This window comes from Paroedura picta, chromosome 3 (assembly GCF_049243985.1).
Source record: "Paroedura picta isolate Pp20150507F chromosome 3, Ppicta_v3.0, whole genome shotgun sequence".
In the NCBI taxonomy this organism is placed as follows: domain Eukaryota; kingdom Metazoa; phylum Chordata; class Lepidosauria; order Squamata; family Gekkonidae; genus Paroedura; species Paroedura picta.
Window position 1 is genome coordinate 6,740,497 of NC_135371.1, and position 27,846 is coordinate 6,768,342.

Consider the following 27,846-nt stretch of genomic DNA (forward strand, 5'->3'; position numbering starts at 1 on the left):
GAGCTCATGGGGTTAAATGCATAGAGCTTTTCAGCCCAGAGAGACCTGTAAGGGCAGAGAAAGAATGGCCTTGAGTTCCTTTTCCTGTTTCCTCCCCCAGGGTGGGTGGACTTTGGAGCTGTCTAAACTTTGGATCCCTTTCCAGTTTTGCAGAGGCTGCCCGGTTGAGCCCCCAATCCAGAGCGGTGAGTGAAAGGAGCCAGAAGCTGATGGAGATCGGAGGGAGGAAAGAAAAAGAGACTGGGATGTGTCCAAAGGAGGAAAAACAGGGCTGCAGACACCCCTCCCCCATGATTTAGTATCAGATGATTCCCAGCCAGGGGTAAATAACCTTTGAGGAATGGGGGTTCCATGTACAGAGGCAGTCTACCTGCACCTGCTGGATTTCTGGTGGACACACGGCTGAAAAAGAGTTTGGTTTTATATTCCGCTCTCCGCTTGCTGAAGGAGTCACAAAGCAGCGTACATTCGCCTTCCCTTTCCTCTCCCCATAACAGGCACCCTGTGAGGGAAGTGAGGCTGAGAGAGCTCTGACAGAACTGCTGTGTGAGAACAGCTCTAACAGGACTGTCACTAGCGGAAGGTCACCCAGCTGGCTGCATGTGGAGAATCGGGGAATCAAATTAGAAGCCGCCACTTTTAACCATGACACCAAGCTGGCTCTCTTTTGCCCAGCTTGTAATCATGTTACAAGCATTTTATTTTTTATTCCTCTGGTTTGTTTGCAACTCGCCTTTCTTGTTTAGTCTGATTCAGCAGGGCTCTTCTCATTGCCTCAAAAATACCTTTAAATAGGATCAGGGAAAGCCATGGAGAAGCCATATCTATAGATCTGGTGTTACTGAAATTAAGCCTCTAATCTGGAGAGCCAGGTCAGATTCCCTGCTCCTCCTCCACATGCATCCAGCTGGCTGACCTTGGGCCAGTCACTGTTCTCTCAAGCCCATTCTTGCAGAGCAGTTCTGTTAGAGCTCTCTCAACCCCACCTACCTCACAGTGTAGGAGAGGAAGGGAAAGGTGTTTGTAAGCCGCTTTGGGACCCATTTGGGTAGTGAAAAGTGGGGTATAAAAACCCAGCTCTTCTACTTCTGTCTAGATGAAACCTCCATGTTCAGAGGCCGTGTACTGCTGAACAGCAGGTGCAAGAGTCCAACAGCTTGGCAGGTCTGTTGCTTGTGTGGAGCCAGCCACAAAACAATTGTCACGGCTTAATTTCGGTAACACAGTTTAGACCCTTCTGCTGCCAAAGCAGCATTTGAATGCTGCAGGGCCAGTCCAATCTCCCATCAGGAACTGTGAGAGGCAAAAGATCTACCTGGCCCCACCCTCTTGGTGGGCACAGGTAAAAATCTTGGCAGTCACCATGTTGGGGACTCTTGCTCCAGTCCAGTGACTCGTTTTGCACAATGGCCCACCTGTAGTCCCCAAAGGCCCTCATGCAGTACCCCAGAAATCAAGGTGGCCACTGTAGTTTCCCAGCCCCAGGTGGTATTCTCAGGAGACTGCCTCTGAACATGGAGGTTCTGTTTAGCCTTCATTGCCTTCTGGCGTTGCAAATAAGGTGCTGTTTTTGTATTCTGGTGGTACTCTATACTTGGGCACAGTAATTGCATCCAGGTTTATCTCTTTTTCGTGTCGGCCGTGGGAAGGCAGCAGAAATATTCAAACAGGGTCAGAAAATGACTAGATGAAGGTAAATTAATTGTCAAGACCAAAGTGTGCAGGGTAAAGAGTCCAGTTGGTGCAGGAATAGATGTTTCGCCTGTCCTGCATGAGGTTATACACCCATGCCCCCCCCCCCAAATTGCAACTGTGGGTTTTTCTAGATGCCACCTTGTATTTGGGCAAAAAAGACTCTAAAGTTGCCCACAGTCCTTTTCACAGTGTTTTCCAGAACGTTTCTGGACGAAATAGAGGACGTTGCTTTTAGTTTGTATTCTACACTGGCTGGTTGGTTTTCTATGTTTTGAGATGATTTTATTTGAATTGTTCTCTATGCTAGTTTATTCACTATCTGCCTTGAGGACCTATTGGGTACTGGGTCAGCCTATAAATGTTCAGGGAAATAATGAATAAACAATGAAGCCAGCTTGGTGTAGTGGTTGGGAGTGCGGACTTCTAATCTGGTGAGCCGGGTTCGATTTTGCGCTCCCCCACATGCAGTCAGCTGGGTGACCTTGGGCTCGCCACAGCATTAATAAAACTGTTCTGACCGAGCAGTGATATCAGGGCTCTCTCAGCCTCAACCTCACAGGGTGTCTGTTGTGGGGAGAGGAAGGGGAAGGCAAATGTAAGCTGCTTTGAAACTCCGGGCAGAGAAAACCAGCATATAAGAACCAACTATTACTATTACTACTACTAGAGCCTCTTGTGGCGCAGAGTGGTAAGGCAGCCGCCTGAAAGCTTTGCCCATGAGGCTGGGAGTTCAATCCCAGCAGCCGGCTCAAGGTCGACTCAGCCTTCCATCCTTCCGAGGTCGGTAAAATGAGCACTCAGCTTGCTGGGGGGTAAACAGTAATGACTGGGGAAGGCCCTGGCAAACCACCCCGTATTGAGTCTGCCATGAAAACGCTGGAGGGCGTCACCCCAAGGGTCAGACATGACTCTGTGCTTGCACAGGGGATACCTTTACCTTTTATTACTATTACTATTACTATTTTTGGAACTTTACAAGCTAGTGATTTTTAAACAATTCTAGCAATAGGCTCTAGGCCACAAATGTTACAACAATTTAGGCCTTAAGGTAGGACTAGACTCCTGTTCCTTTTCACTACCACAGACTAACACAGCTACTCCTCAGTGAATATAAAGTTTTAAAAAGGGTTCAGATAAATCCACGGCACTTATTGGGAATTACACATATAGCTTTTTTTTCTGACGCACATGAGATACACTCTCAGCTGTGGATTATTAAATAATAGCGTAGAGTGGTGAGCCTAGACCCAAAGTGGCTTACAAACACCTTTCCCTTCCTCTCCCTACAACAGACCTCCTGTGAGGTAAGTGAGGCTGAGAGAGCTCTAAGAGAACTGTAACTGGCCCAAGGTCACCCAGCTGGCTGCATGTGGAAGTGGGGGATCAAACCCGGCTCTCTGGATTAGAGTCTGCTGCTCTTAACCACGACACCACGCTGGCTCTAGGGGAACTGATCTCTACGGTCTTCTTTCTGAAGATCAGCCAGAATTCTGTGAGAACTTGAAACTCAGGCCCTGCCTGAATCCCCCTCTACCATGGTTGAGTGACCTAGGGACACTCACACCGTCTTGGCTAGGCCTACCTCACAGGGCTGTTGTGGGGATCAAATGTATGGGAATGATGTTAGTTTCTTTGGGTTCCCATGGGGAAGAAAGGCAAGGTCTAAATAAAGTCAGTACATCTCTCTTTGTCATTCGGGGGGTGAACTGTTCATCTCCGTGGGCTCCACAGCCAGACACAAGAGCAGGAGGTGTGTCTGGGATCACAGCCATGCGGGGAACTCCGCAAAGGTTGCTGTCCAATGAACAGCTCTTGAAATGCACCCGTATGTGCGTTGATTTTTTTGGCAAAAGGTTCGAGTCCAACAAAGTTTAATTCCGGATGCAAGTTTTCATGTGCACACACTACTCCCTCAGAGCGGAAGACGTGTGCTTGCACACACACACCGATGGTTTGTATATATATCTTAACCCCGCCGTGGCGCCGTGGACTAAATAAAGCCGTAAGGGCTGGGGGGGAGGAGTTAGGGCGGGCTCTGTCCGGGATGAGGAAGGGTGCCGATTGGCCCCTTCCTCCGGACAGACCATTGGCGGGGTCAATCGGCAGGCGCTCGCAGTTGCTCCCCTGCTGGCGGCCTTTCGCGCTTTCCGACGCGTCAGGCTGCCGGCATGCTGACTCGCCGGCCGTGCGCTGCCCCGCTAGCGCCCACTGTATTATACGTACAGCGGGCTTGATTACTAGTACCTTGAATAAAGTTGTGTTGGTCCTAAAGGTGCCAATGAACTCAGAACAGTCTTAACAGAGGCCCCCCAGGCAAAGCAGTCATTGGGGTCCTACCAGCATGTTGTGGTGATGGAGAACGGCAGCTTCTAATCCAGAGAGCCGGGTTTGATACCCTGCTCCACCACATTTAGCCAGCTGGATGAACTTGGGCTAGTCACAGTCCTGATAGTGCTGTTCTCACAGAGCAGTCCTGTCAGAAGCTCTCTCAGCCTCTCCTACCTCTCAGGGTGTCTGTAGTGGGGAGAGGAAGGGAAGGCGATTGTAAGTCACTTTGAGACTCCTTCAAGCAGTGAAAAGCGGGCTATAAAAACCAACGCTTCTTCTACAACCACTCACAGGAATCAAAACATGCATCATTGAGAAATTTATTATTTATTTATTTTACATCCCACCCTCCCGGCAAGCCGGTTCAGGGTGGGGAGGGCACAACATTGAAAACATCCAGCAACGCAATTTAAAGCCAACCTGTTAAAAATGAGGTTTTTAAACGTCTGTTTTAAACTTCTGTTCATCGGGCCCTCCATCACCACAACCTGTGTTGAAACATTTTATAAAAACACATTGTGGAGCAAGGATTAATCAACGCAGGCATTTGGACAATACAAGCAGGAGCCTTGAACTTGGGGGGAAAAAACGTATTTATTCTTCATCCAAGCTCTCTGCTGCGTGCTGATTCCACCACATTGTGAGGTGAGATGTGGGCTCAAGGTGGAGGCAGGATATTATTACTATTACTATTACTATTACTATTACTATTACTATTACTATTACTATTACTATTACTATTACTATTACTATTACTATTACTATTATTATTTCGTGTTGGTTGGTTTATTTTTCACATTTATATACTGCCGTTCTGTCTACAGTTTCCACGTCTTCTATCAACAGCCTGTCCATTCACATATCACAAGCTATCAATACACGCCTAATAGATTAGCCCCTATGCTTGTCGGGGTCCTGCCCACTGCCTAGCGCGCAGTTCTCCCGCTTCAGACCAAAGCAGCCTGGATCCAATGAATTCTATTGAATTTCTTAGCAGAAGGCACCCGCTTCATGCAGCCAACCCGGAGGGAGCCTTTCTCCCCATTGGATCTCAAGTGGTTAAACAGAGAGAGTTGCATTTCCTAGAGGGGAAGAGCCTTTGGTGGGGTGGGGGGAGAAGAGAGATGAAAGAGGAGACCTTATTCCCTGACGCCACTTCCTGTCCTGCCCCTCTGCAAACAGGGATTTTGAATCCGCCTCTGGGAGCAGAAGGCAGGAGGGGGGCGAATGGCTGAGACCAGGGAGAGGAAGGTGGGTGGCGAGTCTTGTGGGGAAGGGGGTTGTGGGGAGGTTTGGTATTGGGGAAGGGGGCTGCAAGCCCACAAGAGGCATGAAATTGCTCAGGGCGGGGGGGATTGGCAAAGGACAGGCATGAAATTTCGAGGGGGGAAATTGTCAAAAAGCACATATGAAATGGTTGGGGAGGATTGGCAAAGGACAAGCATGAAATTGGGGCAAGAGACTGGAAGACGCACAGCATTTCTTTCCCTGGCATGGGGTGGGGAAGGGGAGTCCATGCTCCACCCCCACAGTCTCCTGGTATTTCCCAACCCAGGGCTGGGATCCCGGGGCTCAGTCCGTTTGTTAGATCCACGATGGGATCTTTCCACCAGGAATGGAGCACGAACAGAAAACGTGCTCTTTTGACAGCACTCTGTTTGGTTGGGGTTCTCTGCAGAATTCCCTGGTTTCTCTCTTTGGTCTGGGTCTGTTTGGGGTCGGTTGTGTTTTGATGTGTTTTTTGATGGTTACAATATGTTCTTGGTGCACTTTTAATTTTTGTTTTTCTGAAGCGGCTTTGTTCGAAGCAGAAAGGGGGAGGGACATGTTTTCAAAAATATTAATGAACTGCAATCCAAGACAGGATGCTGTCTCCTGAGGCTTTTGATCTCTTTTGTTGTTGTTGTTGTTGTTGTTGTCGTTGTCATCGTCGTGGTGAAGAGCAGCAGACTCTAATCTGGAAAACTGGCTTTGATTCCCCACTTCTCCACATGCAGTGAGCTGGGTGAACTTGGGCTAGTCACAGTCCTGTTAGAGCAGTTATCACAGAGCAGTTCTCTCAGGGCTCTTTCAGCCCCACCTACCTCACAGGGTGTCTGCTGTGGGGAGAGGAAGGGAAAGGTATTGCCAAGTTGCTTTGGGACTTCTTTGGGTAGTGAAGAGCAGAGTATAAAAACCCAGCTCTTCTTCTTGTATTACTTTTGCTCTGAAGCAGTTTGTTTGTTTGTTTGTTTGAGGGCATGTTTCTCTGCCAGTACCTTCCCAGGAAAAGCGTTCTTCCATTAAGAGAGAGAAGGAGAAATTCTCCTTCTGAAAGGGTGTCTGCTGTGGGGAGAGGAAAGGGAAGGCGACTGTAAGCCCCTTTGAGACTCCTTCAGGTAGAGAAAAGCGACATAAGAACCAACTCTTCTTCCACCCCCAGCCCCAAATCTGCAGTCATTTTCCGTCATAAGATCCATCCTTTCATATAAACATGAGAGAAGCATCCAGCCTTTGATCTAAGCCTGCTGTTAAATTAGTTACCTCAGTAGAGAAATTCCATGGGGCAGGTAAATGGGGCTGTCTACCAGATGCTGGCTCTACCATTGCAGGCTCTTGCAGAACTACTTTATCAGTGCTGTGGGGAGCCCAAGGTCACCCACCTGGCTGCATGTGGGGGAGTCAGTCTCAAGGTCAGCCTCCAGTTAAAAGTTGTCAAAGATCTTTGCTCGGGACCCTGCAGAGCTTTTACCAATTAGACTAGATAATAATGCTGAGCTGGTGAGAACCAGTTGGCTGACCTGCCGTAAGGCCACTGTGAATTGATAGGCAGGTAAGAGGAAGAGGAAGAGTTGGTTCTTATATGCCGCTTTTCTCTACCCGAAGGAGGCTCAAAGTGGCTTACAGTCGCCTTCCCATTCCTCTCCCCACAACAGACACCCTGTGAGGGAGGTGAGGCTGAGAGAGCCCTGATATCCCCCCTCATTCAGAACAGTTTTATCATAAGAGTTTTATCAGTGCCGTGGCGAGCCCAAGGTCACCCAGATGGCTGCATGTGGGGGAGTGCAGAATCGAACCTGGCATGCCAGATTAGAAGTCCGCACTCCTAACCACTACCCCAAACTGGCGGACCATGGAAGATTGCTCAGCAAAATGCTTTTCCCTTTTTAAAAACTCCTAGCAAAATAAAAGCTGGGGTTTTAGGGAGAGTGTTTCTCCTTGGAACAAGATAGGAAGATGTTTCAGTAGAATATGAATCCGTGTTCTTCCTTGCTGCGTGTTGTTACCTTGCTCCTACTGCATTATGTTTCAATGTATGCAAGACGGTTTTTATTGTGTGTATAGAATTCATTTATTTATTGAATTTTGCATTAACACATCATGTCCTCTGAGGGTCTCAGTGATAAAGGCGGTCTACAAATCAATAAATGTTTAAACGCAGGGATTTTAAAAGACAAAACAAACAGGGGAGAACTTGCAACGTGTCTACAGTCAGATCTCCTAATCCTGCCTTTGAACCGGGCAGAATTAATATGTCCCAGCACACAAGAAGCTATTGATATTGCTTCTTAAGCATTTACATCGCGTTTTCCGATGTTCAAAGCATTTTGTGTACATTTTTTGTGTCGTAATCCCTACAAGAATCTGGTAAAGTAGGTCAGTATTAATATTGCTGTGCTGCAGATTATGGGGTGGGAGAAGGGGGAGGGAATGGCTTGTCCAAGCTCACATGGAGAATCCCTGATTCGACAAGGATTCAAACCACCGGCTCTCTGAGCTGGATCTCCGTCTCTTAAAGACATGCTGATCTGCACTCAGACTTGGGCTGCATTATTTATTTGTCATACGGCATGTGCGATATAGTCAGAAGATCCTACCATTGTCTGGCCACCAGGCAAGAGACATTTGGAGCTGGTTTGCCTGCATTTCACAACTCTGGTATTCCTTGGAGGTGCCAACCTGGGCTGACCTTGCTTAGCTTCTGAGATCTGACGGGATCAGCCTTGCCTGGGATATCTAGGTGAGGTACTTGGGCTGCTTCAAGAAGGCTGGATTCTGGAGATTTTTGGTGTGCGGGGATCACTGGGGCATGAAATTGGGGCCACTGTGGGTGGGCAGGTAGTTGTGAGTTCTTGCATTGTGCAGGGGGTTGGACTAGATGACCCTGGGGGTCTCTTCCATCTCTATGATTTTATGACACAGGGATACCAAAATCCATCCCTCCTCTGGCAGCAGCTGGGAACAGGGCAGGAAAAGTCTACTCACTCCTGTAGGCGTCTCCCCACCTCCATTCACATGAAGAAGCCTTCTCCTGAGTCAGAACCTCCCTCCACCAGCAGTGGCTCTCTTTAAAAAATAATAATAACTTGTATTAAAGATCTTAGAGTGTAACGTGAAAACGAGAGACTAGAGCAGCTTTTCTCAACTTTTTTACCATTGAGAAACTCCTGAAACATTCTTCAGGTTTTGAGAAAAAACAGAAGTGATTAGTTTGTGCAGAATGAGGTTGGGAAGCAAAGATCTGTATATGTCCACCTGGGGCCCCTCCCCTTCCCACCCCCTCCAGGTCCCTCATTGGCCATTTGGAGAGGGGTGGGCAGGTCGACATGACCCATATATAGTCATGTCACCTGATAAATGTTTAACGAAATTTTAGAAAATATAAAATATTAATTAACTTCCACCCATTCAGGAAACCCTTCCAGGGCCATTAAGAAACCCTGTTAGAGAGAAAGAAGGAAAATTCATTTATTTGCATGAATAACAGGAGAAGGCTTTCGATTTTGGCTCTGACAAATAGAAATCAAATTACTCATCAGCTGCATTATGATTATATAAAAGCAATGAAAGTCCTCTTTTTTTCTCCCTATAAGCTCCTATTTTCCCCCTTAATCCTCAAGCCCATCATTTCATTTTTGTTCACATCACACAAAGTGTGTAAGAGGCTTCCAGTTAGCAACAAATACCGATATTGTGCCTTTTCTAATTAACAAAGTAAGTTTGGCCATCTCTGCCCGTGCAGTTCTGTTTAAGCCTTTAAGGCTTCAGGCTGATATCTTTAGTACTTGGACATTGTTACTGGAGATGCCGGGGACTGAACTGGACCGTCCACATGCCAAGTGGGTGCTCTACAATTAAACCAAGACCCCACCCCTTCCCCCGTTTCTCTGTTTCACTTGCATGGCTGGGATTTCAGCAGGGTCCCTCCATGGCCTAGGGACACCTGCCCCCCAATTTCCCTTTCCCTTTCCCCAGACAGGCTGTGCTGTAATCCTTGGAAAAGGCCATTTCTTGCTGTCTCCCTATCTGTTGTACAAATGTGCCGCATAAAAACCAGCACTCTGCATATGAAAGGGATGGGGGGGGGGACACACACACACCATGTTGTAAATCCTTTTTACTGGATGAATAAAAGCAAGACAGGATGCAGCGTTCGGTTTAAGCACGCCAATAAAGAACCAGGACAGGAGACACGCTGCGGGAAGCTTTCCGATTAATTGAGAGCAGGTTCAAAGTCCCCGCTGTTGGGTCTGTGGCCTGATCTCTCCCTGGGCCTGTTTCAGAGGCCGCCTTTTCCTCCTTCCCCCTCCGTCTCCCCCCCCCCCCTCAAGGCACACAGACGCGGCAACAGAATCTGTGTCGCTTTTAATCCAAGCCTGGTTTTAAAGACCCAGATAACAGCCAAGGGAGACTTGTATAGTGAGTGGTTGATAAAGCAGGAGAAAGCGGGATTGAGTGTGTATCGGCTGCCGGTGGGATGTGGCATAGAACGGAAACGGGATGTCCAAGCAGAGCTGTGCTGGACAAGGCCGAAGGTCCATCAGCTGCGCAAGACGGCAGACCAGGAGTGGTGGCATACAAGTATAATAAATAAATAAATTGTATTTATTATAGATCCAAATGGGTTGGTCTGGAGTAGCACAATAAAACCAGAGTCCAGTAGCGCCTTTAAGACCAACAAAGATTTATTCCGGGCGTAAGCTTTCGAGTGCAAGCACTCTTCGTCTGTGTGTGAACGAGACCTTGGGGTACTTGTGGATTGTAAACTAAACATGAGCAGGCAGTGTGATGCAGCGGTAAAAAAGGCGAACGCCATTTTGGGCTGTATCAACAGGGGCATCACATCAAAATCACAAGATGTCATAGTCCCATTGTATACGGCGCTGGTCAGACCACACCTGGAGTGCAGTTCTGGAGGCCTCACTTCAAGAAGAACGTCGATAAAATTGAAAGGGTACAGAGGAGAGCGACGAGGATGATCTGGGGCCAAGGGACCAAGCCCTATGAAGATAGGTTGAGGGACTTGGGAATGTTCAGACTGGAGAAAAGGAGGTTGAGAGGGGACATGATAGCCCTCTTTAAGTATTTGAAAGGTTGTCACTTGGAAGAGGGCAGGATGCTGTTTCTGTTGGCTGCAGAGGAGAGGACATGCAGTAATGGGTTTAAACTTAAAGTACAACGAAATAGGCTAGATATCTGGAAAAAAATTTTCACAGTCAGAGTAGTTCAGCAGTGGAATAGGCTGCCTAAGGAGGTGGTGAGCTCCCCCTCACTGGCCGTCTTCAAGCAAAGGTTGGATACACACTTTTCTTGGATGCTTTAGGATGCTTAGGGCTGATCCTGCGTTGAGCAGGGGGTTGGACTAGATGGCCTGCATGGCCCCTTTCAACTCTATGATTCTATGACTAGATGGCCTGTGTGGCCCTTTCCAACTCTATGGTTCTATGATTCGTCAGATTATGATCCAGAGTGTATTTATTATGTGATTTATAGTCCACCCTGTTGTTGGGAGTTCAGAGCGAATTACATTTTATAGTTCAGCACAATCCCTGTATAAAAATTAAAATTCGTTAAAATGAATACAACGCATTTAAACATTTACATTAAAACCCTATCCCTTAAAGTCATCAATTAGCCATAAATATTAAAATAGAAGATCTCTCCAATCATCGTTCTAGGAGCCATGGATAGACCTTGTCCTCCATGTAGCTCTACTGCTTGGTTCAGTACTTCTGGCCTCCCCCCATTCCTTTAATTTCCATGTTTTGGGATATCTGTCATCTGTATCACCTGCCTGTCTTCCATCCATCCATCCATAGTTCTTTCTTCCCTTTTCTCCCCTGTGAGGTAGGCTAGGCTGAAAGAGACAGAGGTCACCCAAAAAATTCCTGTGGCAGAGTTGGGACTTGAAACCCAGTGTTAAGGTCCCAGCCTAACACCTCTACATAGTGCTGATCGATAATGCTGATATAATGGCAGCAGGAAAAACCAACTCCTGGCTTCCAAAAAAACCCTGTCTGGAATTTCAGATGGGGGCATTAGCTGAATTAATAAATGTTTTGCCATTTTTATGATATGAGTGTAGTTACCCGCCCGGAGCAATATGAAAGGATGAGCTAAAAATAAAATTATGTTGTTGTTAAAGAGGCTGAGCTGTGATCCACAAAATCCCTGGGTCATTTCTAGCCTCAGAAAAAAAATGTGGGAGAAAAAAAGGTTAAAAGTTCCCATGGAAGATTTTTTTTATTTTAATTCACCCAGGGCTTTTTCTGCCCCAGTTCTTAAGCAAGCAGTTCTAAAGCCTCTATTAAAGATGGCAAGGACTGGACTGTTGGCAACCCCATTGCCAAAGATGGCAAGGACTGGACTCCAGGACTGTTGGCAACCCCATCAGGGAGCCCATGCTAATAAAGTTTGCTATCAGGTTGCAAGGATAAATCCTCCATTATAAAAAAAACAACAACCAAGCAACTCCCTGGCACAGAGAAAATCAACATGCCAGGGAGAAGCCCTAGAACCTACCCTTCTCCCTGCAGAACTGGCTTTCTACTTGCACAGAAATGGTTTCGGGGTGTAGGAGTGCCAAGGCTCCACTCTCTGAAACAGACTTGTCGAAAAATACGTGGTTTCGTCTCTGCCATTTGGGCATCCTCACAGCAAGCGTTTCCAGAGCCACATCTGTCTCTTTTCCCCTTGCTTCCCAGCCACTGCATCCTTTGCATCTGGCCAAGGTGCCACTCTGCCTCCCAAGCCTCAGCCTTTTCCATAGCCGCCCCAGGGGTTAAGCACACCGAGCTGCAGCTTCCTAGAGAGGCCTAGGAAATGTGAGCCTAGTGACGCCAAGAGCGGGGAGGAGGGTGGGGGGGGGGGAGAGAGAGAAGGACCTCCTTCCTGTCCCGCCTTCCTGTCTCTGGTCTGACATGAAAAACTGCCTCTCGCATTTATTTTCCTACCCTGGGAGCAATTGGAGGGCTGCGACAGACACAAAGGCCTGGGGAGGAGCCGGGTGAGTTGGAGCCAGGAGGTTGCTGGGATCGGGACAAGCGGGTGGTGGCCAAAGGGGGGTTTGGGCAAGGGGGAGGGGGCTGTTCAGGATCCTGGGAGAAACTTGACCTGCGATTAGAGAGGAGGCTAGGGGATTAGGGGCTGTGCTTTTTGCGGGCTTCCTCGTCGGCGTGGCGGCTGTTCTCCTAGGATGCCTACACGGGTGGCTTTGCGGTCATTTCTCCCACCTCTCTCCCCTTCCGCCCTTTTGGAGCCGCAGCCTTTCCAGCTGCACTCCAGGCAGGGGACATCCCAGAATCTTACCTGAAGCTGCACCGCTGTGAGAAGATCAGTAATGGCGGATGAACTTCCCCCGGGGTGTGTGTTGGGGCGGGTGGGGGAAACAAACTGAAACTCAGCGCCTGAATGATGGAGGTCCTGTGGTGGGTAGGAAGGGGCCGGGAGAGGAGGCACGTCTGCCCTGCCTCGAGGGGGTGCAGAATACGGTTGCACAATCTGCTAGGAACCTGGGCGGGATCTTCGATGCATCCGGGTCTAGGGAGGCTCTGCTGGCACCCCTGGAAGCACCTAACCGCAGCCATCGATCCATCTGTCACCTCCCGGCTGGATTACTGTAACTCGCTCTACGGGGCCTGCCCTTGACCCTGACCCAGGAACTGCAACTGGTCTAAAATTCAGTGAGTCGTGTTCTCACTAAAAGGCCACAGAGAGCCCATATTAGGCCTGTTCTCAAACAACTTAATTGGCTCCAGGTTGAATTCTGGTTCAGGTTCAAGGATTTGGTTTGGGCCTTCAAGAGCCAAATGTACCTCAGGGACCACCTAGCTGGCCATACCCTGCAAAGAGTACTTCACTCTGCCAATCTGAACCGGCTGGTGATCCCTGGCCGTCGGGACATATGCTTGGCCTCAACCAGGGCCTTCTCGGTCCTGGCCCCTTACCTGGTGGAATGAGCTCCTGGAAGAGCTGTGGGCCCTGCAGGAGCTTGCCCAGTTAAGTAAAGGTAAAGGTATCCCCTGTGCAAGCACCGAGTCATGTCTGACCCTTGGGGTGACGCCCTCCAGCGTTTTCATGGCAGACTCAATACGGGGTGGTTTGCCAGTGCCTTCCCCAGTCATTACCGTTTACCCCCCAGCAAGCTGGGTACTCATTTCACCGACTTCGGAAGGATGGAAGGCTGAGTCAACCTTGAGCCGGCTGCTGGGACTGAACTCCCAGCCTCATGGGCAGAGCTTTCAGACTGCATGTCTGCTGCCTTACCACTCTGTGCCACAAGAGGCTCTTAAGTAGGGCCTGCAAAAAAGAGCTCTCCTGCAAGGCATAAGGTTGGGCCCAATTAATTGCAGAACAAGATTGGGAGGGGCTCCCTCCTACAGGACCTCTCCCCCGTCACCACCCTGGAATGGGAGAAGTGGAATAGAAGGCATTGGTTAATAACTGGAATGATTAAGCTGTATAAACTGTTTTTAATGGTTTAATATCATTATGTAACATAACCACCCTGAGCTAGCTATGCCAGGAGTGGCAGTCGTATGCAAGTGAGTGGAGTGGGGCGTGGTGGCTTCTAATCTGGCGAGCCGGGTTTGATTCCCCACTCCTCCTCCACATGCAGCCAGCTGGGTGACCTTGGGCTCGCCACGGCGCTGATAAAGCCGTTCTTCTGAACGAGCAGTAATATCAGTGCAAATATAAGCCACTTTGAGACTCCTTTGGGTAGAGTAAAGTGGCATATAAGAGCCAACTCTTCTTCTTCAGTAATCTCAGGGCTCTCCCAGCCTCACCTCCTTCACAGGGTGTCTGTTGTGGGGAGAGGAAAGGGAAGGCGACTGGAAGCCGCTTTGAGACTCCTTCGGGTAGAGAAAAGTGGCATATAAGAACCAACTCTTCTTCTTCAGTAATATCAGGGCTCTCTCAGCCTCACCCACCTCACAGGGTGTCTGTTGTGGGGAGAGGAAAGGCGATTGTAAGCTGCTTTGAGACTCTACCTTCGGGTAGAGAAAAGTGGCATATAAGAACCAGCTCTTCTTCTTCAGTAATCTCAGGGCTCTCTCAGCCTCACCTCCCTCACAGGGTGTCTGTTCTGGGGAGAGGAAGGGAAGGCAATTGTAAGCCACATGATAATCATCTTAAACAGTCAAACGTTTTAAAATCTTTTAACATCTCACCATTCCACCTCACTGGGCAAACAAAACTGGCAGGTTTCATTCTGGGAAGAAGCAGGCAGTCTGGCTCTCAACAACTCCAGGCATAATATCTGGCAGTAGCCAAGCTGATTTCCCTGTGGCTGGCATTCTAGCCAGTGCGCATGGTTAGATGTGGTGATCACAGCAGTCGCTTGCACCAGGGCTGCCTTGTCCACATGGGGAAATCCCAGATCTGAAAGGCTGCTCAAGCGTTCAGGTGTTGTTGCTTTGAAGCAGCAGAACAAAATTTGTGTCCAGCAGCACTTTTAAGACCAACACAGTTTCATTCAAGGTGTGAGCTTTCATGTGCGCGCACCCTTCCGCAGGCAATGAACCAGGAATCATCAGAGTGCAACTATAAGGGGAGAGTCTATTAGCAGGAAATTAGTAAACAGCATCAGGGAGAAAGCCAACGAATATGCAGCATAAGGAAGATGTTCAGCACAATCTGTCGCCTTGCTGGAATAACGAACTTGAGTTCCGCAGTAACTTGGGTTTACAAAAGCAGAAGGGGAATAAAAACGTTAAGGTTAGCGATTAATGGCAGATGTTCCCCTGGTGGTGAAAAAAGGAATTAAAAGAGACTTGTTGCTAGCCCCATTCGACGCCCCCCAAGAATGCAAGCATCCCCAAAAGTGACAGGCCGTGCTGAGTTCAGTTCCCATTCCTAAGACCAGGGAGTTCGATTTTAAACAACATTACACATTATTATTCATATATATGATGGTTCTCATTGCTGTATTGAGTTGGGCAAAGTTTGTGGACATGGGGGGCTATTGAGCCACACAGAAGCACTGCAGCATTGTACACATGTCCTAAGCTGAGCATCTAGGTGTCACAGCAAATCCACCCCAAGTTGTACCAGATCGTTTGGGGAGAATATTGTTTTGTTTGCGGATTTTCACTGCTGCCTTGGTAAGATGCCGTTTATACCGCTGAGTCCTGTCCAAGGTACTTAAGTGTATGTTTGTTTGTAAGTTGGGTGCCATCAAGGTAGACATTCAGTGGACAGTGGGCAAGGTTGTTATAAAGCTGGAAATAGGAGCGCCCTTCGTTTTCCTGGACATTTGCTGTAGTAATCAGACAAAATTTCCTCATTCCTTTCAACTATTCATTATTTTCTCAGTCCTTTCAATAAATGTGTGCCTTTCTGCCACTCTTCATGTCATTGGCATAAGCCAGGGGTCGCCAAACTGTGGCTCTCCAGAGGCCCATGTACTACAATTCCCATGAGCCCTTGCCAGATGGCAAGGGCTCATGGGAATTGTAGTCCATGGGCCTCTGGAGAGCCACAGTTTGACCCTCCCTGGCCTAAGCAGACTTCCCGGATCGCCTCTCGGGATCATCAGAGATGTACAGGTTGAAAAGAACCGGAGTGAGGGCCAAGCCCGGAGGCAGACAGTTATCCTGTTGCTTCTGCTTGCTAATTGACTGACTCATAATTACCTGGCAAGTTCTGTCGCTCAGAGTGTTATTTAAGAGTCGGAATAATCTGCGGGGAGGCTGGGGGGGGGACTTGTGAAAACTTGTACGACAGGCCACCCCCCTCCAGACTGTGTCACAAGCAGCAGCCAGATCGGCAAAAACTGTTCTCGGCTCAAGACACTTCTGATACCCTGCCCAAATGGAAATTCTTAAGCTGAGTTGTCCTAGCAGAGTTCGGCTTTGATCCATGGGAACGGCACGACTCTTCGCCAGCGTGGTGTAGTGGTTAAGAGCGGCAGCTTCTAATCTGGAGAGCCGGGCTTGAGTCCCCACTCCTCCACGTGCAGCCAGCTGGGTGACCTTGAGCTAGTCGCAGTCCTGTTGGAGCGCTCCTCAAAGAGCAGTTCTCTCAGAGCTCTCTCAGCCCCACCTCCCTCACAGGGTGTCTGTTGTGGGACGAGGAAGGGACGGAGAGTGTAAGTCGCTTTGAGAGTCCTTCGGGCAGTGCAAAGCGGGGTATAAAAGCCAACGCTTGTGTGGCCAAATGCCATTTGCTGCCCAAAACTCCAGAGCATTTTGGCAGAGGCTCATGGGAATTGTAGTCCATAGGTATCTGGAGAGCTGCAATTTGGCCATCTCTCCTTTAGGCTGATCCTGCATTGAGCAGGGGGTTGGACCAGATGGCCTGTATAGCCCCTTCCAACTCTATGGTTCTACTATTGTTCTCATGGATGCTTGAGGCTAATCCTGCACTGAGCAGGGGGTTGGACTAGATGGCCTGTGTGGCCCCTTCCAACTCTATGGTTCTACTATTCTTCTCATGGATGCTTGAGGCTAATCCTGCACTGAGCAGGGGGTTGGACTAGATGGCCTGTTTAGCCCCTTCCAACTCTATGATTCTAAAAGGTCCTGTCTCAAACCACCAACCTCTCTGACCATCTGAAGGCAGAACAGACAGTTGGGTGGTCCGAATCGGCATCAAGCATCCTCGTGCTTTCCTTTTCCTGAGCAGCACATAAAAGACACATCTGCATCTACCAGGAGCGTACAAAGCTCCTTGCCACATGCACCTCTGTGCCGTGCGGGGGGGGGGGGGGACCAGATCTGCTTTCCAACCGAGGGGCCCCCTAACAAGATTTCCGATCCGGCTGCAGGGAGGGCTCATGAATAATGCAAGCCACCAGGACCAGGCTGGCTGGCTGCTCAGTTGCGTCCAGCGAAACCGGCAGCCTCTTTGGCTTTTGCAGAATCATCCTCTGCAGAAGGGATATACAAAAGCCGACGAAGGCCCCAGTGCCTTTCAGAAACTCCCCATGCCTTTCCAGGTACGAGGGCCGTAGGTGTGCTTCCCGCTGCAAACCAGAACACTATAGTATGTGTGTTTTTCCCTCCTAATGGATTCATTTCGTCTCTGAGATGATAAACCTGTGGACCCCCTTCAGTCTGTTCGAGGAATAGAGCCTCCCTTCACATACCGTCCCCTTCCCCCCCCCCCCCAAATGTCCTTGTCCTTGAAAAGCTAGAACTCTTTCCGGCCTAGCCTGCTCCCTGGAATGCGTCTACAGATAAGAAGCTGCAGAAGAAAGTAGCTAAACAAGTCTTGTTGGAGGCCTGAGGAAGTCAGTAAAGTCAGATTCAGTAAATAGAAAGTTAGGTTCCAAGCTTCAGAAATTCATCTTCACGGATCAAGATGGGCAGCTCCGTTAGATCAGGAAGCATCTTAAAGGCTGACTAAATTTGTGGCAGGAGAGGAGCTCCCAGTGAGTCGCTGCTTCCTTCTTCAGATATCCGAAGAAGAGAGCAGCGACCGCCGATAATTCATCTTCGCTTCTATAAACAAACTGTCCAGATGTTATTTATCGCATCAATCGCATTCTGTTTATCAAACTTTTCTACAGTTTTTTACCGTGCAACGTGCAGGTTAGTTTACTCAGCTGTAGACATTGCTTTAGAGCAGGGGTGGCTAGTCTGTGGCTTTCCAGATGTCCACAGACTACAATTACCATGAGCCCCTGCCAACAGCAGGGGCTCATGGTAATTGTAGTCCATTGACATCCGAAAAGCCACAGCCTGGCCACACCTGCTTTAGAATTTCTCCAAACGCTCCTCTTTATTGGAGTTCGGCTCCTTTTCTAGTTTCTAGCAAAGATTGGTTGAGAAGGTTTGTCTTTTTCAAAGGTTTTTGCTCCCCTGTCCTGGACTCAAACCTACAGTCACCTTATACAGAGGAGGCGCAAAAATGCGGCGTTTAAATTGAATTACGTCAATTGTCAACTGTCTGCCTTATTTCCATCAGCCTGATGTTTTGTTTATGTAAATAGTTTCTACCCATTGTGCTTTCCTTTCTCCAAAGCAGTTTTTTTTAGGAGGAAATCAACACAGAAGGTATCAGGAAGAAATATTGATTTGTTCTGCCTTGCTGTGCCTTAAAGAGTCTCAAAAGGGCTTACAATCTCTTTCCTCTCCCCACCGAAGAGACCGTGGGAGGCAGGTGAGGCTCAGAGTTATGAGAGAAACTGTGATGGCCCCAAGGTCACCCAGCTGGCTAAATGTGGAGGAATGGGAGAGCCAGCTTTGTATAGGAGTGCCAACTTCTAATCTGGCCCACTGGGTTTGATTCTCTGCTCCTCCGCATGCGGCCAGCTGGGTGACCTTGGGCTCCTCATGGCACTGATAAAGCTGTTCTGACTGAGCAGTGATATCAGGGCTCTCTCAGCCTCCCCTCCCTCACGGGATATTTGAGACTCCTTCAGGTAGAGAAAAGCGGCATATAAGAACCAACTCTTTTTCTTCCGTAATCTCAGGGCTCCCTCAGCCTCACCTCCCTCACAGGGTGTCTGTTGCAGGGAGAGGGAAGGCGATTATAAGCCACTCTGAGACTCCTTTGGCTAGAGAAAAGTGGAGTATAATAACCAAGTCTTTAGGATGCTTAGGGCTGATCCTGCGTTGAGCAGGGGGTTGGGACTAGATGGCCTGTATGACCCCTTCCAACTCTATGATTCTGTGATTCTTTCTTCTTCAACCTGATTGGCTCCCCTGGTAGTATTCCCCCCATAGCAGGTGACCCTCCCTGGTAGTTTAGTCCCCATCAGGAGGGAACCTTTACCTTGGAAGGGCTAATCAGGAGTCATCACCCCCCAACATCCTGCCCCCCTCCAAGCTTGCCAATTGGAAGAAGAGCCAGGCCCAGTAACTTGCTCTGAACTGGAACTTGGACGGGGGGGGGCGAGCCTTCTCCTGGGGCAAGCTGCTTCCTGGGCCACCTTCCGGGAGCTGCTCCTACTTGGCCTCCTTCAGCTGAGAAGAAACTCGGCCGTGACCAGGCTAACATAGCAGGGGTCCTTTTTGCATGACGTCTTTCTCTCCTCCGTATAAAACTGACTTTCTTCTTCCCACCTAGGAGTCACAGTTAGACCCCAGAATGGAGGCTGCCTCTCGGGAGCCGGCCGGGCCTGAATCGCAGGAGGATTCAGAGGTGGGACCGAGGGACCTTCGGGTCATCCAAATCGGGGCGACGGGAGAGTTGCTGGAAGGGGCAGACCCGCCGCAGTTTAAGCGGGAGCCGGAAGACCAGTGCTGGGAAAACCAGTTGCAGGATTTCCTGAAGACGATGCAGCCCCATCGGCCGGGATGGAGGAACTCTCCCCGTTCCCCTCACTACTCCCCGGAAGAAGACATCAAGTATTTCCAGGCCACGTTCAAGAGGTCCACGGAGGGCGCCCCGTGGCCCAGAGCCGAGGGCATGGATCTCCACAAAGGGGACGGCGAGGCCTACGAAAGCCGCCAGCCGCCGCCCGTGAAAGTCAAGGAGGAGGTTCTGGACGAGGACCCGGCCAGCACCGAACTCCGGCGCCAGCGCTTCCGACTCTTCTGCTACGAGGAGGCCGAGGGCCCCCGGGAGGTTTGTAACAAGCTCTGGGAGCTTTGCCACCAGTGGCTGAGGCCGGAGGCGTACACCAAGGAGCAGATCCTGGAGTTTCTGATTCTGGAGCAGTTCCTGACCGTCCTGCCCCAGGAAATGCAGAGCTGGGTCAGGGGCCACGATCCCGCGACCTGCACTCGAGCCGTCGCCCTGGCAGAGAGTTTCTTGCAAGAATCCGAGGAGCCGGAACAAAAGGTGAGGCGAAACGATGGCAGAGATTTTGTTTTTTGTTTTGTTTAGGGACCAAACAGCCTAATTTCTGAATGAGAAGGAAAGCAGTATGGAAGCCCTATTTCCCAGAATTTTTTTTTTATTTTTAATTGTTTATCTGTGTTACTTCCACCGGGCATTTGGTTGAGGCCAGGAGGTGGTTGACCGGAGTTCGATCAGGGGTCCCGCCCTGGCTGAGCATCTCTGTACTATATTAACACCTCATGCTGATTGGCTGGCTGGGCTTAGTAAATTATGTTGGGTGATAGTTTGTTCCGCCGTCTTGTGGGTTTTTATGTGCATCGCTGTTGTTTTAAGTGGGTTTTATGGGGAAATTGTTATGGTTTTAGTTGTTAGCCGGCTCGAGGGGACAAAAATCGTGAGAGGCGGGATATAAATTCAAAAAAAACCCAAAAAACTATAGACCACTTTTGTAACTGGAACTTGAGGCAGATAGGACAGTGTAAATCAGGGGTGGCCAAACTGTGACTCTCCAGGTGTCCATGGACTACAATTCCCATGAGTCCCTGCCAGCAGCTGAGCAGGACTGTTCATGATAGGAAATTTTAGAGGTCATTAATTCATCGGGGATGAATAAGCTTGGGGGGAAGGGCAGGCCTCTTGCTGTATTCTTACCACCAGTCAGGTACTGCAAGTTTTTTGTTGCCCAAGTGCAGTGAGGCTGTTGTTTGGGTCAGGAGACAGACCTTTGGCCCCAGGGGTGGCTAATTACTGGACATTAACAAGTGAACTCCCTCTGGATATATCAGCCTCTCAAGCTGCCTTTCTTACGTAGGTGGCAGGAGGCTTGGAGAAAGCATTTAGCTCCCCCAAGTCGGATCCTTCCTCGCCAGAAATCCTGAAAATGCAGCTGCCGCTGGATGAGAAACAGGAAGCGGACTGGGAAGCAACCTTATCCGGTAAGCATTTCCCTCAAGGGTCTCTGGGCTGGTTTCACTGGTGTTTCTGACTCGAGTCCCCCATAGCACAGGAGGGACCCCACTGTGGCTCTCCTGAAGTCCACGGACTACAATTCCCAAGAGCCCCTGCCAGTGTGCACTGGCAGGAGTTCCTGGGAATTTTAGTCTGTGGACATCCGGAGAGCCACAGTGTGGCCGCCCCTGCTGTAGCAGAATGAGAATGTTGTCCTGTCCTCTCCCATCCATCACTTGGAGTACTGTGTTCAGTTTTGGTCACCACAGTTGAAGAGGGATGTAGACAAACTGAGCATTTCCAGAGGAGGGCAACAAAGATGGTGAGGGATTTGGAGAAAAAGACGTATGAAGAAAGGTTGGGGGAGCTTGGTCTGTTTAGCCGGAAGAGATGACTGAGAGGGGATTTGATAACCATCTTCAAGTATTTAAAAGGGTGCCATATGGAGGATGGAGCAGAATTATTCTCTCTTGCCCCAGAGGGACAGACCAGAACCAATGGGATGAAATTAATTCCAAAGAAATTCCGTCTAAACATCCGGAAGAAGTTCCTTACAGTCAGAGCTGTTTCTCAGTGGAACAGGCTTCCTCAGGAGGTAGTGGGTTCTCCATCTTTGGAAATTTTTAGAGGCTAGATAGCCATCTGATGGAGAGGCTGATTCTGCGAAGGCTCAAGGGGGTGGCAGGTGACAGTGGAAGAGCAATAGGGTTGGGAGTGTCCTGCATAGTGCAGGGGGTTGGACTAGATGACCCAGGAGGTCCCTTCCAACTCAGGATTCTATTATTTTTTCCCCCAATGATATGTCAGGTCCTTTTGTCAGTTCCTGCTGACAATTTGGATTTGGTGGAGGGTGCGTGTTTAGACCTGTAGTCATGATTTATCGTCTTGCTTTTCCTGAGTTGATTCGTCGGCCTGGTGCCCAGTGCTGGGATATGGGTTTTCTAAAGCAAAGTAAGTAAAGAATAATACCGTTCCCTGTTTTTTTCCTCTGCAGGCAATGAACAAACGCCAGATGATGAAGAGGAGGCTTTCGAGGGGGACCGGCCTGAGCAAGCAGGCATTGGGGGAGGCCCACCGGAAAGGCCCAAAGGGAAATGTTTCCAGGGTTCCGAGGCGGAAGAAGGAGGCGGAAGTCATCAGGGACCGGAAAACCGCCCGGAAAACTCTCCAGGGAAGGCACCCAAACATTGTGAGGAGCCCGACAGGAGCTTACCGGAAAACACCTTCCAGGAGGTACTCCGCAAGCGTGCAGATTCGGGGGAAAGCCCCTGTCCGCGCCTCGGCCCCCGAGAAGCGCACGTGACTGATAAGCCCCACAAATGCTCCTTTTGCGAAGCGAGCTTCTACGAGAGAACGCACCTGGTCATTCACGAGCGAATCCACACCGGAGAGAAGCCGTATAAATGCTCCGTGTGCGAGACGTGGTTCTCGCACCCCTCGGAGCTGCTGAGGCACGAGGAGACCCACATGCCCGAGAAGCCCCACAAATGCGCCGTCTGCGGCAAGAGCTTCAACCAGAAAGCCTCGCTGATCACCCACGAGCGGACCCACACGGGGGAGAAGCCCTACGAGTGCTCCGAGTGCGGGAAGAGCTTTAGCACAAGCTCCCAGCTGATCACCCACAAGCGGGTCCACACGGGCGAGAAGCCGTACAGCTGCTCCTACTGCGGCAAGAACTTCAACCAGAAGGCCTCCCTGATCACCCACAAGAGAACCCACACGGGGGAGAAGCCCTACGAGTGCACGCTGTGCGGGAAAAGCTTCAGCGCCTGCTCGCAGATCATCAACCACATCAGGGTCCACACGGGGGAGAAGCCGTACGAGTGCTTGGAGTGCGGGAAGCGCTTCGGCAGCAGCTCCCACCTGACGGATCACAAAAGAACACACACAGGGGAGAAGCCGTACAAGTGCCCCGACTGCGGGAAGAACTTCAGCCGGAGTTCCAACCTGACGGCGCACAGCAGGATCCACACGGGAGAGAAGCCATATATATGCTCAGGTTGCGGCAAAAGCTTCAGGCAGAAGGCCTCCCTCATTACCCACAAGAGAACCCACACGGGGGAGAAGCCCTTCGAGTGCTCCGAGTGTGGGAAAAGCTTCATTTCGAGCTCTCGCCTCGTAAGCCATAAGCGGGTGCACACGGGAGAGAAACCCTACGAGTGCTTAGAGTGCGGGAAGTGTTTCATTTCGAGCTCCCACCTCCTAAGCCATAAGCGGGTGCACACGGGGGAGGAGCCGTATAAATGCTCGTAAACGCGGGAGACCGTCCCGTTATTGCGCTGCCCTTCGGATCACAGGCTGGTTCACACATACCGCAGCCAGGAATCTCGTATGCCAGGGATGACCAGCTTCTAGACTCTTTTCTCTAGGCAGCCTGCTGGGGAGGGCAAGAACAGCCCAGCTCCATAATAAAGTCGGCACCTTTTTAGCAGTAAGGGCTCCACAGTAAAGGCGCATGGACCTATTATACGCCAGACCCCAAAGAGAGAGATAAGATTAAAAGTATGCGTAAAATCTCCCCATTTAAAAAACGTTTAGGTAGGGCCAGGTAGATTTCTTTTCTTTTTTTTTTTTTGTAGGGGCTAGTCTTGTCCTGCAGGTTTGGCAGTCTCTTCTGTATGCCAGAGGCCATGAGCATCAAAGTGAGCTGAGGTAGAACCCTGACCTTTGTGATTCGATTTTCCTTCCTGCAAAAGGCGACAGAATACCTAAACTGAGTGTGTGTGTGAGCACAGCTCACCAGCGCCACCTGTGCATCAGACGCAGTACTGCGAGGTGCACAAACTAAGGCTTCGACGGACCAATGGTGTGATTCGGCTGAAGGCGGCTTCACGTGTTCAAAGCACGCTCACCGTATGTACGTGATTCCACAGCCGGCAAATGTGTGAACCAGCCCTGAAGCACGAGAATCCCTGTACGTAGTGCCCAATGGGGAGCTTAAAACGGAGGCGCATAGGCAGTTCGAGGGCAGGGTCGGGTTGTGCGTTCAGGGATGTTGATCCACGTCGATTTGTCTGCTGGAGAAGCCCCCCGAACAGCTGCCTCAGGATGTGTGTGGTGAGGAATTCTGGGATATTTTCCAGGGCGTTTAGGCATTTCCAGCCTTGGTTAGGCATATCAGGCCTCCCCGCAACCCTGTGCGTACGCCCAGCTTTTCGCGTGTGATGGGCAGCAGAACGAATACTGAGGAGAGTAGAATTCGGGTTGCGAACCAGCCTGGCGAAAAAAAGTCCTGCTCATTGAATAATTCGAGCAAACTTGTAGCTCCAGCCTTTCAGGGCGTGGAGGCAAAGGACACCCCTTGGTTATGGTAATGAGTTGACGGGTTCTATAGGGGCGGCCTTTAAATCGTCTAAATAAGAAAATGAAATCAATGACATCTCGCCTCTATAAAAGGGGGAGAATGTTTTCTTCCAGGCCTGTTGGCAACCCTCGTAGGCTGCTCTGCTTTGAGCACGTTTTAAAACATTTTTGTTTCGTTGTTTTGTTTCTTACGCTCCCTCGCCAATAGAAAACAGCGTGGTAAGCAAAAAGCGCAAGAGTAGAAGCTTTTTCCACAGGGAGGTTGCTTTTGTTTCCTTTCGTTTTTCACGCATAGGGGGCTCTTTGGAGCCGGAATATACAGTCACTCCCAACCCACCCGCTCCCTCTGCCGTCTGAACAGGCACGGTCCCTCGGGATACCAACCCCCCCCTTGCCCCTCCTGTCTTTGCGAGCCAGGTTTTGGAGTTGATCCAAACTCCTTCCCCAGCGCTGCACACTTCAGGGGCTGCTGGAGATCTGGCTGACTGTAGTTCGGAGTCGCTTTCCCACCAGAATTAATCTTTTTTTCCAGGGCCCCCACCGAAGGTTCTGAGGGGATCTTGGATCTCCAGGGACAAAGTTCGGAAAAAGTAGTTCTACGGAACGGAAGGATCTTTAGGGAAGCAGGCAAGTTAGATGTACATTTGCGGGTTCCGTGTTTTGCAGAACAGAGGCAGTCCCCGTGTTGTTAAATTCCCCTCCGTTTGCAGCGCCACTAATCCTTACGGGCGAACGATTCCAAACCGGGCATGGAATAAGTCCTCCAAAAGGCCTGGGCTTATTCCTGGGCTCTGATTGGCTAAGGGCCTTTGCGCCCACCCTCGCCATTGTGCTCTTCCTTTTCCGCTCGTGCTTCCCGTGCATTTTTGCAGGATTCCCATGAAACCCTCCCGCTGGGCAACAGCAAAAGGTACATGTTGCAGGTAGAAGAAAAAAATGGCTGCCTTCCATCCATGCCTGCTCTTTTCCAAGTAGGTTAATGTTTCAGATGGGACATCCTCGAGCCTCCTGCAAGGCCAGATACAGGGTGCTTGTGAAAGATCACCTCCTAGAATGTGTCTCGGGGCCTAGGCTAGTTCCTGTTCCTGCCTGCAGCCGTGAGGAGACTTCCTACCAGCCGATTGGTCCCCTAAAATTTGGGGAAGGGAGGGCATATCTGCCTCACTAAGGCCTGGTTTGGAGAGAATGAAGTGGTAGAATGAATTGTGTAGCTTCAGAGTGCTGGTGGTGGACCCCCTTTTTTTTTGGGGGGGGGGAGCTGCCTTTTGTTTAAAAAATCCCTCCAAATAGAAAACCAGCAAGCAAGGAGGGATAGAATTTTTCTCCTCACTGAGCCAGTTTTATATTTGTGGAAAGGGCAGCATCAGCTGCAGCCCGAACCTTTCCCACTCTGTTCTTAGCCAACAGAATCTGGGGGTTGTAGTTACCACAATTTTTTTTAAGCTTCCCTTCTTCCAAGGCGATATATTTTTAGGCTTTCCCCCCTCCTTTTCTCTTCACAACAGCCCTCTAATTAGGGTAAAAGAGAGAGAGAGACTATCTCATGAACCCCCCCTGGGAGCTTCATGGCTCAGGGGGAATTTGAACTAAGGCTGCCTCTGATCTAGTCTGAGACACAAAATATTTTGTTGCTCCCTGCCCTTAATACAGTTCACAGTGGTGGCGGTGTCAGAGGAGGTGAAACTGATTTCAAGCACGGTTAAATTCATAGTGGAGGCAGACCCAGAGAGGTATAGTGCGTTGGAATGTGGAGGCTCCATTTTGCTGCTGTGAAAAGCAAGTCATTCTACAATAGGGCCCATAGGGAATTAAAAAAATGGCACATGACCATACACACACACACACACACGCTCCTGTTTTGAAAACATAAGCACACATTGTTAGTACATGGACACGATTAAAAGCAGGAGGAAGCTGTAGATTTTGGACTCGGAGGGGCCTTGACAGTTTTTACTGCTGCTTTGCGTTAAACAAAGGTTAGAATTAGAACACCTCACCCTCCACACACACAAAGATACTAGTGCTGCCGTTCCAGTTCTTTACACTCAGGATGTTCTTCTTACTGAAGAGGGTAAGCAGGGCTATGGTGTGCTTCGGCACGCAAGTTACAAGAAGGCAGAGCTCCCCCTCCACATTTGCCCACCCTTCTCAACCCCACTGTCAAATTAACCTATTTCTGCGGGGCGCTCAAAATACAAATTGGAAATATAAAAATGAGGAGGGTGAAGGGGTAGGGTAGCCGGGGGGGGGGGGATGACTGCCCCTTTAACAGAGGGGCAGAGGGTTCTGGAACAAATAAAGCCTGAACATTCCCCAGAAGCCAAAATGACTAAACAGAAGCAGTTGTATTTTGGTCACGCTGTAAGATGAGAGTCACCGGAAAAGACAACCCTGCTAGGAGAACTGGAGGCAGTAGGAAAAGACCCATCGTGAGGTGTATTAAGACTAAAAGAGAAGCCATGTTGGGTGCACCAGTCCCAACGCTGTGCGTCACACAAGTCATCAAAACCCACGTACAATCAAGAGGTCCATCAGCAGGGCCAGAACCCAGAGAAGCCGTGGCCCTCAATTTGTGCATCAAAGCTCACTGCAGGGACATTCCGGAGGTCCTTCACTCGTAGGGTGGCCATAAATTTAATGTTTAAATTAACTAGTTTAATATAAACTGCCCTGAGCCTTCGGGGAGGGCGGTATATAAATCTAAAAAAATAAAATAAAATTGGAAGCAGCTTGAAAGCCCCTAACAAGACTGTGGGAATAACAGTCACCTGATAACACCCCAGAGATTAGAGGGAGAGTATTTGGGGGGGGGGGCATGTTAGAATGAGACACACTCAGCAAAACATTCAGTCTCTGTCCTTCAGGACATCATATAGAGAGAGTAGTAGTTTCATTTTGACCTCCCCAAACTCATATCAGGTAGGACAGGTGCCCGTGAAGTAATTCCGCAAGTTCCATCAGTGAGGGGTGACTTCAGTCCAGGTCTCCCCAGCCTATAAAGCTCGCCTTGTTGTACGGTGACAAAGAATCTGAAGGCTCTCTTTGCGTGTGTGTTCTTCCCCCGCCCTCTGTAACGTTCTGTGACATCACAGCAGCTCAGCCAATAGCTAGAAAGGATTACTAGGCAAGTAGCTTTCTGAACTGCTTTGAGACACTCTCCGAAGGGAAGGTGGGGTTTAAAAATATGGATGGCTTTGCCCCTGCTATATAGAACGATACAGTTGCCTCTTTCTGGATGACGCGAATCTTGTTTTCTATAGCAATGTTTAGCCCAGTGATACGCCTGGATATTTCTGAGCATGCACAGAGTGTGTCTCCCTCACCACTCACTAGCAACGTCCCATCTTTATGCACTTGGGATCAGGGTGCAGGCCTTCCACACGGATTTGAGCCCCCCTCTCTGTGTAGATCATACTCAGCTGCCTCCTTGCATATAAATCCCTCCACTTTCCCCATCTGTTTCTATCCTTCAATGTTTATGCATGTCCGCTGTTCACATGAAGAGAGACAAACGCCACTTCCTTCCCATGACTGTTTGTGAATCTGTAGTTGTAAATGCATTAAAAGAAATTTAAATTTAAA

At 49.6% G+C, this 27,846-nt stretch overlaps 1 protein-coding gene across 3 annotated transcripts; it reads left to right on the plus strand.

Moving 5' to 3' along the window:
- Window positions 1-67: 67 nt before the first annotated feature.
- On the plus strand, window positions 68-27,846 carry LOC143834249 (uncharacterized). Of its 3 annotated transcripts, none has more exons than XM_077330908.1 (4): window positions 68-185; window positions 19,297-20,013; window positions 20,825-20,948; window positions 21,956-27,846. In XM_077330908.1, the coding sequence occupies exons 2-4, from the start codon at window positions 19,318-19,320 to the stop codon at window positions 23,212-23,214; spliced, it is 2,079 nt and encodes a 692-aa protein (XP_077187023.1). In that variant the 5' UTR covers window positions 68-185; window positions 19,297-19,317; the 3' UTR covers window positions 23,215-27,846. The 3 variants fall into 3 exon arrangements, with proteins under 3 accessions (XP_077187023.1, XP_077187022.1, XP_077187024.1); XM_077330907.1 differs by lacking the exon at window positions 68-185 and adding an exon at window positions 5,176-5,274; XM_077330909.1 differs by lacking the exon at window positions 68-185 and adding an exon at window positions 12,157-12,289.